Source organism: Stegostoma tigrinum, chromosome 9 (genome assembly GCF_030684315.1).
Source record: "Stegostoma tigrinum isolate sSteTig4 chromosome 9, sSteTig4.hap1, whole genome shotgun sequence".
Lineage (NCBI taxonomy): Eukaryota > Metazoa > Chordata > Chondrichthyes > Orectolobiformes > Stegostomatidae > Stegostoma > Stegostoma tigrinum.
In genome coordinates this window covers 87,868,970-87,879,677 of record NC_081362.1, presented here as the reverse complement: position 1 = coordinate 87,879,677, position 10,708 = coordinate 87,868,970, and the positions used below count along the sequence as shown (strand labels likewise).

At 40.7% G+C, this 10,708-nt stretch overlaps 1 protein-coding gene across 3 annotated transcripts in view; it reads left to right on the top strand.

Moving 5' to 3' along the window:
• The first annotated feature begins 124 nt into the window (after window positions 1-124).
• The window catches only part of LOC125454709 (endoplasmic reticulum membrane-associated RNA degradation protein-like), a 49,813-nt gene continuing 39,229 nt past the window's right edge, over window positions 125-10,708 (top strand). For 2 of the 3 annotated variants that reach the window (XR_009446187.1, XM_048535791.2), the window contains exons 1-6: window positions 125-924; window positions 1,032-1,174; window positions 2,720-2,821; window positions 6,838-6,927; window positions 7,134-7,231; window positions 9,705-9,841. Coding sequence is in view for 2 of the 3 variants with exons in the window: in XM_048535791.2 (XP_048391748.1) it covers window positions 756-924; window positions 1,032-1,174; window positions 2,720-2,821; window positions 6,838-6,927; window positions 7,134-7,231; window positions 9,705-9,841 (739 nt within the window). In the remaining variant the exon portion in view is untranslated. The remainder of the gene's footprint in view (window positions 925-1,031; window positions 1,175-2,719; window positions 2,822-6,837; window positions 6,928-7,133; window positions 7,232-9,704; window positions 9,842-10,708) is intronic. The other variant, XM_048535792.2, reaches the window with a different exon arrangement.

Sequence of the window (10,708 nt, the reverse complement as noted above, 5' to 3'; positions counted from 1 at the left end):
TTGAACTGGGGCCCGCGTGCTGAGCGGGTCGGCCACGTGACCACCAGACTCCGGCGCGCTGGTCTCTATCACGTGGCAACCGGGCGGAGCTCGCGTCACGACCCCGCCCCCATCTGGTGACAGGAGCGCATGCGCGGACAATTGAACTTCGGGAAGAGTTCGTACCGTCGCAATGTTGCTTTTAATGGAGGGTGGGCTCTCCGATATGGACCCCTCAGTTGCTCAGATAATGATCGTGGACAGTCCATTCCTGTCACTACTTTGTCGCTGTATCTAATACTCAGGCGGTCAGCAACCCTCACTAAAACAGACATTTTGTGGTGGCCGCGGGCCACAGGACGTAGGAGCAGAATTAAGCCGTTCAGCCCATTCAAGGAGATCGTGGCTGAACTGATATTAATTTTCTTTACGCATTTTTTCAGAAATACTTCCTCCTCTCTATTGTAAATCTCTTTTTTTCTGAGGCTGTGCGCCCTGAGAAAATGATAGTGGACTGTCTTCTTCGGGAACCGCAGCAAGAATGGTTTGATAGAGTCGGCCTAGCAAGTTATGAGTTAAATAGAATTTGCAGCACAGAAATCGACCATTCGGTCCAGCCAATCTGTGCTGGTTGTTGTAATAAATGTCGCTGTATTTGCTCTTTAATAACGAGAGAGATGTGCAGTGGTGTAAAGTACTGAAAATTCTGAATGGATAAGAAATGGTGTATTATTTCCAAGAATTAATTAAGCCCACTGTTTTTCTAAGATGATAAGATGGCAACATTTGAGCCTATAAAGACCTGCCTTTCAGCAGAAGTGCATCATGTGGTTTGCAGTCTTGGATTGACGGTGTTGAATAGCCCAGGGCTTGACCGCGTCATCACTGTATCTGGAGAAATTTGCTGGGAGGCTATTACATTTTCTCTATGCACTTTAGATGCAGGTTTTTACTTTCTTTGTTATTCAAATTGCCTGTAAAATTACTTTGCAAAATTGCATTCTTGAGAGATGGGAAAAGGTGTAATCATGCTTTCTAAAATCACGTTACAGAGAAACATGACTTGGACTACATAGAAAGTGTGAGAAGTCTGGGACCTGTATGTAAAACTGCCCATTTATACTTACTGTCACTCAGTACACAGCAGTTCAACAATCAATATGGACTGTGGTTTAAATGGACTAACAACAGAGAGGTATGGTTCAGAAAATTGACTTTGTACTTTTTTCACCCAGAATAAACTTTCTAGACAAGCTAATTTTCTTGTGCGCCAGCATCCAAAACTTCCCAGAGTTATGACATGTTTTTATAAGTAACTTTTTTTCATCTTTCTAGTATCTTAATTGATTTTTATAATGTCTAAATTTCAGTATGAGGTGTTTTTCTTCTGTCAAATCCTGCTATTGCATCTTGATATTACAGGAGCAGCATTATGAAGTTCTCCAACTAATCTGTCCTGTACCCACAACAATGTTTAGTTATGTGGTGAAGAAAAATTGCAGAGCACGGAAGTGTTCTAGTGACAGAGCTATTAGAAATAGGAAGTACGAGGTAGCAAGAGGCACGTTCCAGCGGGAAATGTAAAGGGGAACAGAGTCATAAAGAAAAAACAACAACTAAATTTTCTGTATAATATTAAATAACACCCTCATCATTATGATTTGCTTAAAGGCAATTTCATAACTAGAGCTGACACTGCCTCCTACTGTAATAGTTCAACCTCTGGTTTGATTTTTGGCTCAATTTGCTTGCTAACGTAACCCACTATCTCATTTAAATAAAACAAAGAACTGCAAGTACTGATGACCTAGTCTACTGTATTTGCTGTTCAGTGTGGCCTGCTCTACAGGTGAAAGACAGACAGGTGACCACTTTACAGAGCATCTGTGTTCTGTCCATTAAAAATGATCCCGAGCTTCCAGTTGCCTGCCATTTCAGCACACCATTGTGTTCCTACATTAGCACTCCGTCACAGGCCTGCTGCAGTTTTCCACCAAGTCTCAGTGCATTGGGGATCATGCAGCTTCTAGGACTTGGCTTTGGGTTTGATAACTTTGGAGCCTGATTCTGTTCATCCTTGCTTTTTACATGCCCTGATCCTGTCACGACATGGATTGCTTTCAGCACTGCCACTCCGTCCTCTGCTAAGCTCAGCTCTCATTGCCACTTAGTCAGCTTCTTTTCTGTCCTGGCCTACTATCAACAATATCCTTGACAGCCAACCCCTTACATAGCTCCCTGTTGGTTCCATTTCCACCTATCCACTCACATCATCTTTCCTTTCTTCCACTCCATTCCCCTCCCCAACAAAATACCACTTTTTCCTAGCTGCTATCAGTTGTGATGAAGAATCACTGCACTCAAAACATTAGCTCTGCTTTCTCCCTGTAGATGCTGCCAGACCTGCTGAGTTTCACCAGCAACTTCCGCTTTTTGTTCTTACTTGCCCTTCATTATTATGATACCCAACTTGAGCGATTGCACAAACATCAACAAAAAAAGACTTATGTTTGATTGAGTCGATATTATATTTGCTGAAAGAAAATTTAAGCCTTTTTGTAAATTGAACAAGAGTAGCCATTTACGCCCCTTGAGCTTGTTTTACCATTGAGCTAGATCATGATTGTTTCCACACACGTATTGCACCCTTGCTATTTCATGTATGTATTGCTTCAGAGTGTTACATATCGAATCTAAACAGAATAACTTCTGAGAAACCTGTGTGTTTCCTTGGTTTTAGTTGTTTGTTGAAGCATTTGAAGCCATCAGGAGTGTACAACCCACCGCTGTGTCCCTCAGCTTGATGAAGTTAACGGCTTGTCTAGAACGAGCTTTGGGTGATGTAAGTATACAAGCAACTTTAAAAGAAAAATTACAAGTTATTCTTAAGTGCTGTGACATTGCGGGATGGCAGCACTTTTACTTCCATCAGTATAAAAAATAGAAAGGTTTGAAAGAGAGAAATAAATTGACATAAGTCCTCTTGATGCCCATCCTGTCTAATAAACAATTGAATCAGGTGCACCGTCCAATGTAGACTAGTCATATTGACTGCTTGTGATGCCAAAAACACAAAAAAGTCTTTGCCTCTTCTGGAGTACTTTGTGAGGTTCTGGTTGCCCTGCTATAGAAAGGATATTATTAAATTGGACGCAGTTCAGAAAAGATCTACCAGTATGCTGTTGGGAGTGAAAGGTTTGAGTTTATAAAATTAGGCTGTGACTTTTTTTCTCTGGAACATAGGCAATCGAGGGATCACCTTAAAGAGGTGTATAAAATCATGGGGGGGTGTAGATATGGTGAATAGCAAGGGTTTTTTTTCCCCCTCAGATGGGTAGTTCAAAACTAGGGAGACATTTTTAAGGAGAGGAGAAAGATTCAAAATAGAGGAGAAAAACAGAAGTTGCTGGAACAGCTCAGCAAGTTCGGCAGCATCTGTGAAGAAAAAAATCAGAGCTAACATTTCAGGTCTGGTGATCCTTCCTCAGAAACGTTAACTCTGATTTTTTACATGAGACTGATTGGTGTGTGGAATGAACTGCCAGATGAAGTGGTGGATTCAAGTACAGTTAAAACATTTTGAAGATATTTGGATAGGTACGTGAATGGGAAAGGTTTGGAGTGATTTAGGCCAAGTGCAGGCAAATGGGGCTAGTTAATTTGGAACACGGTTGGCGTCGACTAGTTGGGCTATGTTTCCATGCTGTATGACTCTGACTATAATAAGGCAAAGTAATAGCTAAGAGACCACCATGATCCATGAATTATCACTAGATATATGGGGTGAGTGGAGTTAGCTATTTCACCTTTCCTTGAGTAATAGTTCTGTCAAAGTTGGAGCTACCACTTCTTTCCCAAAGCCAAACTTCTAATCTGAATATATCTGTTACTACCCTGACTTTTAAGGAGACCATTGTGAAATTTATCCAGCAACATCAATGCCAAATATAAAGTGTACATTATCTTTGGCAACTTCTCTACTGATCAGAATCAACTTACAATGAATTAGCACCACCTTTTCATGTAGTATAAATTGTTCCCTTTTTGAGATTTAGTTTTCAAGCAACTCTATCCTGATAAATGTAAAATGAAAAGCTTCAACAATATTTCTCTTTCATTCACCAATACTCATGTACAGCACATTTCCTGCCGTGCACTGCCTATTCCACCTTTTTATCACATGCAGAAGTTATACCTTGACCATTCTCATATATGTTTGAATTCATGTCCCTAAGCTTGTTCTAATAGTGTATATTATTCTAAAATCTAATTTTTCCTTTGATCATAAGGTCACCTCTAAGCTGGCTGCATTATTACTCCACAATAATATTTTAACATTTACCAAAGCCTTTTCAAATTACGACTAGAGTAAAAAGCAAAGGAAAGGTGAATCCATGAGTGAGGCCTAAATAGAGCCTCTATTTTTGCAGTGAAACATCCAAAGTCTTGGATTGTGAGGGAACTGGGAGCTAGGACACCTTTCTCATTAGAGCATGGTGCACTGTACTTGCCATAACTATAGCCAGCCTCAGCCATACCATTGCCTATTGCATCCACAAGGTTATTTCTTGATTGGGCCCCCCTGAGGCCCCAATCGTTCCTACAGTGTTATAGTGTTCAGAACTGTTCTTCATGTGAAGTGTATATGCTTATTTAAATACCAAAAGCTGGTGTCGGTATCAAATTGAAAGCAGTTGTGCTCAAGCGTGTTTCTAATATGAAAGATATTGTAATCAGAGGTGGCTGATTAGCATTTCTACTTGAATACAAATTTCCTACTGCTGTGGAGAAGGGAACAGGGGAGGCCATTTTGATATCCATTTACAGGCTTCCCGAAAAAGTCAAGAAAATTGCAGACAGACAACAGGTTTTGGTCTTTGGTGATCTGTAGCTGATTGGGATGGAACACAGCAGATGTTGATGTTGGCCAGCCCTAAGTTCTTCATTCATGAGTGGGAGCTTGTACCTAGTTTGAAAACCTAGTTCATGAGGATTTAAAACAAGCTTGGAAGAAATTCTGAAGCTGATGGTGTTGGGAAAGAAAAAGAACAAAAGTAAGATCTGTAGGAGATGCAAAGTCCTTTGAGTCAGTTCCAGGAGAAATGAATGACTCAAGTCTCGAAACTTTAACAAAATCAGAGTTATTGTTAATCTGTAAAGATAAAAAAGGGACAAATCATGTTTGTCTGTTCAAACTGCTGAAGGTGGAGAGCCCAGAATCTATCTTTTGCTGTGCATCTCTCCATTACTCACAAAAAGAAAGTTGTTTTGACTTGAGTTATTGATACAGTAAAAGTTATCTTTTAAAAGATGTAATAATTGAAAGTTCAAATTGCTCCAAAACTATGGCTTTAGTCTTCTTGGGCAGTTCCTTGTGATTGAAGATAAATTGCTTCCACACTAAGAATGAATTCTCAGGTGTCTGAAGAGTCAAATGTATGACCTACAGCCTCCGTCATAGATGAGGCATTTGTGTGGTTGGAGGAATGAGAGGGTGGGATATCTGGGTTGCTGCACAGTTCTTTCTCTGATGTTTGACTTCAGCTTGTTGGGTTGAGACTTGAGATGTACAGATGCTTTCACTCCATTTTGGGCAATCTTGGGCCAGGATTTCCCAGATGTGTTAAAGGGGTTATTGTTCTTTTTCAAGGGTGCCCTTGAAATGTTTTCTCTGCCCTCCTGGGGCTTGATTGCCAGGTTGAAGCTCCGAGCAAAGTTCTTGCTTCAGGGGTCTCATATCAGGTGTGTGGATGGTCTGGCTTGCCCAGTGGAACTAATAGAGCTAATTAATTCAATACTGGGAATGTTATCCTGAGCCAGAATGCAAATGTTTGTGTAACCATCTGGTCAGTGGATTTGCAACATTTTGCCGAAGCAGTTGGTGGTACTTTTCCAGGGGGTTTCTAGCCATAAGGAAGGGATGTTTCACAATTACTCCGTAGACCATGAGCTTAGTGATGGGTTTTGTGTTCAGGAAAGGAGTAGAGTGGCACTTTCTGTAAACTAGCTGTAGCTTATTTTCAGGAAATATGACGGTTGTTATGAAAAGTTTTCTTCTGTCTTTTCCCCAGTTTTTAACCCCTCTTGAACAGAAAGGTCATGAATTATGCAGCCAGAGATAAGGAAGTGTTCTTTTCATGATGGGACAAAATGTCTTGCCTTGAAAATGAGCTGTGTGTCTTGTCTTCTGGTTTGTAAAGTATTCAGCGTCCGATTGCTTCATTACAACAACTTGCATATGTGCAGCACCTTGCAGTGTACTAGAATATCCCATGGTACTTTGTGGCCTTGTCAAACAAATTTTGACACTAAGCCGGATAAGGAGATATTAAAACTGTTCACCAAAATCTTGATCAGACATAACCTTTAAAACATCTTACGGTAGTAAAGAGAGATAGAAAGTAAGTTTCGGATGAAAATTCCAGCGTTTAGGACCAAACAGCTGAAAGCACAGGAAGCAATGCTGGAGCTATTTTAATTGAATTCTGCTGACTTCTCAAGTTCCTTCCTATATAAGCATTTGGTTCAAAAGGCCACTTTGCATTGTTTCCATTTGTGTTTCAGTTTCATTAAGTCTTGCACACTGCAATGTCATGCTAAACGTGAGATGAGCTCTTGTCATTCTTTGCATTCCCAAGCCTTGGCAGAGGTGTGGGAATTGGAGAATGGAAGAATCTAAGTAGTGAAATGATATGATTAGAATTGCAGAGGTCTAACGAAGAATAAACATTAGCATGGTCAACTGGCACTTGGGTCAGCCTTACCTGAAGGTGGATACGTTTAACCTCCCATGCCTTCCTGATAAGCGTGCATTCTAATTGTGGACCTTGTAATGCAGATCATTCTCCTGTACATTAGGTATTCCTAATGATTGGCAATGAATGTCCCTTTCTCCTGAGGGATCTACTGGCTTCACAAGAGCTGGCTGCTGTATTTGGACAGAGTGTGGTAAGAATTTATTTTTGTTACTAAACTTGCTGCTTAAAATAATATTTTTCTGTTTACCTTTTCAACAACACGTTGCTACAGCTTTATCATGTCCCCTCTAATTAAATTTGCCTTAATGGTATTTCCATGACTGGTGTTCTTTGTGAGATGCGTATTAGTGCATGTTCTAATGAATGAATTCCATATGTGTCATTATCCAAATGCAGATGAACCTGCTGAGAGTGTTCTTGGGATCACCACGAAGCTTAAATCTCCGCAACATCTTGTGGCATGGATTTGCAGCTCCTTCAGAAATCCCTCCTATGTAAGCATTTGGTTCTAAATGTCAGTTCTGCCATCCTCACATTTATGTAGTAGTGTAATTCAGAATAAATTTCAACAATTTGCTTTTAAATGGGTGAAAGTAAGGAATTTCCTAAGTGCAAAGTAGATGAATGGCCCTTTAGAAGATGCAAAGTTACCTGATCAGGTGTACTCTAGAACTCTGTGGGAATCTAGGAAGTGGTTGCTGGGCCCCTTTTGAGATATTTGTATCATCAATAGCCACAAATGAGGTGCCAGAAGACTAGAGGTTGGATGACGTGGTTCTAATATTTAAGAAAGATGATCAGGAAAAGCCAGGGAACTATAGACCAGTGAGCCTGACATTGGTGGTGGGTATGTTTTGGAGGGAATCCTGAAGGAGAGGATTTACATGTATTTGGAAACTGATTAGGGATAGTCAGCATGGTTTTGTATGTGGAAAATCATGTCTCACAAACTTGGTTGAGTTTTTTCCAAAGAAGTAACAAAGAAGATTGATGAGGGCAGGAGCGATAGACATGATCTAATGGACATCAGTAAGGCGTTCAATATGGTTGTTTGTGGTAGACTGGTTAGCAACCTTAGATGATGTAGAATACAGGTAGGACTAGCCATTTGGATACAGAATTGGTTCAAAGGTAGAAGACACAGGGTGGTGGTGGAGGGTTGCTTTTCAGACTGGAGGCCTGTGACCAGTGGTGTGCCACAACGATCGGTGCTGTTTCCACTGCTTTTTGTCATTTATGTAAATGATTTGGATGTGAACATGATTATGGTTAGTAAGTTTGCAGGTGACACCAAAATTGGAGGTGTAGTAGACAGTAAACGAGATTGCCTCAGATGGGCTAAAGGGCCGAGGAGTGGCTGATGGAACTTAATTTAGATAAATGTAAGGAGTTCCATTTTGGAAAGGCAAATCAGGGCAGGACTTGTATGTTTAATGGTAAGGTCCTGGGGAGTGTTGCTGAACAAAAACCTTGGAATGCAGGCTCATAGTTCCTTGAAAGTGGTCTCACAGGTAGACAGGACAGTGAAGGTGGTGTTTGGCATGCTTGCCTTTAGTGGTCACTGCATTGAATATAGACGTTGGTATATCATGTACAGGACAACGGTTAGGCCACTTTTGGAATACTATGTGCAGTTCTGATCTCCCTGCTATGGGAAGGATGTTGTGAAACTTGAAAGGGTTCAGAAAGGATTTACAAGGATGCTGTCAGGTTTGGAGGGTTTGAACTATATGGAGAAGCTGAATAAGCTCGGGTTATTTTCAGTGGAGAGGTGATCCTATGAAGTTTATAAAACCATGAGTGGCTTGGATAGGGTGAATAGCGAAGGTCTTTTCCCCGGGGTGGGGGGAGTCTAAAACTAGAGGGCATAGGTTTAAGGTGAGGGGGAGAGATTTAGAAGGGACATAAGCGGCAACTTTTTTATGCAGTGGTGTGTGTATGGAATGAGCTGCCAGAGGAAGTGGTGGAGGCCGGTATATTTACAACATTTAAAAAGCATCTGGATGGGTATATCAGCAGGAAGGGTTTAGAGGGATATCAGCCAAACAGGACTAGATTAATTTAGCATATCTGGTAGGCATGGGTAAGTTGGACTGAACGGTCTGTTTCCATGCTGTACAGATTTCTGACTATATGACTCTAAATGGATTTTAAGGAGTTTCTTAAACAATGAGGTTAAGGATGACCTTCCAAAGAGTAGGTCTGAAGGTTTGCAAGATGGACGAAGGGAGGGACACAGAGGCGAATGTTGATAGAATGGCAAGTGTCAGGAACTAACAAAGAATTGTGGGAAACTACAGACATAGATTGGAGGTCAGCTTATGATGGAAGATGTAAACGACAATGAGGATTTAGGGGTGGTCCATTGCTGAGGTTGTTAGCCCATATAGTCAAGAAAAAAAAATCACTAAATGACTGTAATTTTGTTTTCAGCACTAGAGGACCACAGTGTATTCTTGTTATTTGCATGACTAATGATTTTAGTCTCAAATCAATTGAACACTGATTTGAATATGAAGTAGGACAAATTTTGACTTGCTTCTTGTGGACCAAAGATATGCAGGGGAAGGAAAGAGCTACAATTTCTGAGATCTGCAAAAATGCGCAGCTTTCAAATAAAACCCTATTCCTAGTATTTTCAGAGATAATGGGAACTGCAGATGCTGGAGAATCCAAGACAACAAAATGTGAGGCTGGATGAACACAGCAGGCCAAGCAGCATCTCAGGAGCACAAAAGCTGACGTTTCGGGCCTAGACCCTTCATCAGTCTGATGAAGGGTCTAGGCCCGAAACGTCAGCTTTTGTGCTTCTGAGATGCTGCTTGGCCTGCTGTGTTCATCCAGCCTCACATTTTGTTGTCCTAGTATTTTCAGTTTTTATTCGTCCACTGTGTTATTAAAGCAGTTTATTCAATCTTTTAGAAAGCAGTAGTCAATCTTTGTTTCATTGTTATTAATTGTGTCTAGGTACACCTCTATGCTGCTGTTACTAACAGCTGGATTAGGGCAGATATTGAAGGATTTCCTGGCCCGCAACAATCTCTCTCTTCTCCATCGACCTTACTTCCAATTGACACAGCTGAAGGAGCTTGCTGTCTTCCCTGGTGAGCCATAAGAAATTGAACTGGAAATTAGTTGTAGCAGTTGTACTGTCTCACCTGGTTAAGGGAAGGAGGATCTGAGCTGCAAAAGTAAGTTAATTGATTTCCTGTCTCCGTGCTTCAGATATTGTGAGGGGAGACGCTGTGGCCATTGGACATCAATCCACACCACACCCCACCCAACCTATGCACACACGCCACTCCCACATTTGAAGTGTCCCCTTTTTAAAAAAAAGCTTCAAACAAGTGAGTTGTTCTGGATTAAACTGCCTGGGGCTTCTGTTCATTATTGTGACTGCACATTGGAAGGATGGCCATTTGGTGACAGTGTCAAAGATAGTCAGGTACCTGTAGAATACTGGTGCAGTCAAAACCTTCAGGAATGGAATGAAGAAAAGGCTTATGAAAACAAATAGACTCATTTTGCCAAAGCTTTTCATCTTGCACTCATCAGGATAGTTGGAAGAATACTACATTTCAAACAACAATTTATATTACAAAAGGAAAGAATGTCTATTCTCCTATTGCTTTTTCCATGGCAACACCTCAGTCATTCACAGTCTGACTTGCCAACCAATTAGCACACAACAGAAGAAAAGGAAACTAATTGATTTGTAAGTCAGACTCTAATTCAGCTGTTTATATGGAGAAAGCAATAGGAGAGTAGGCACACCTTTTTTTTCTGACAATTTATTTTGACTACTTGAAATGTAACATTCCTACATCTATCCTGATGAGTGCAAGACAAAAGACCTCAGCAACACAACCCTCTTTTCATCAATATTCAAGGTGTGAAATATAACTCGTACATAGAATTTACCAATCCTAACATTTAATGTTTTGTGATAATAAAATGTGAGGCTGGATGAA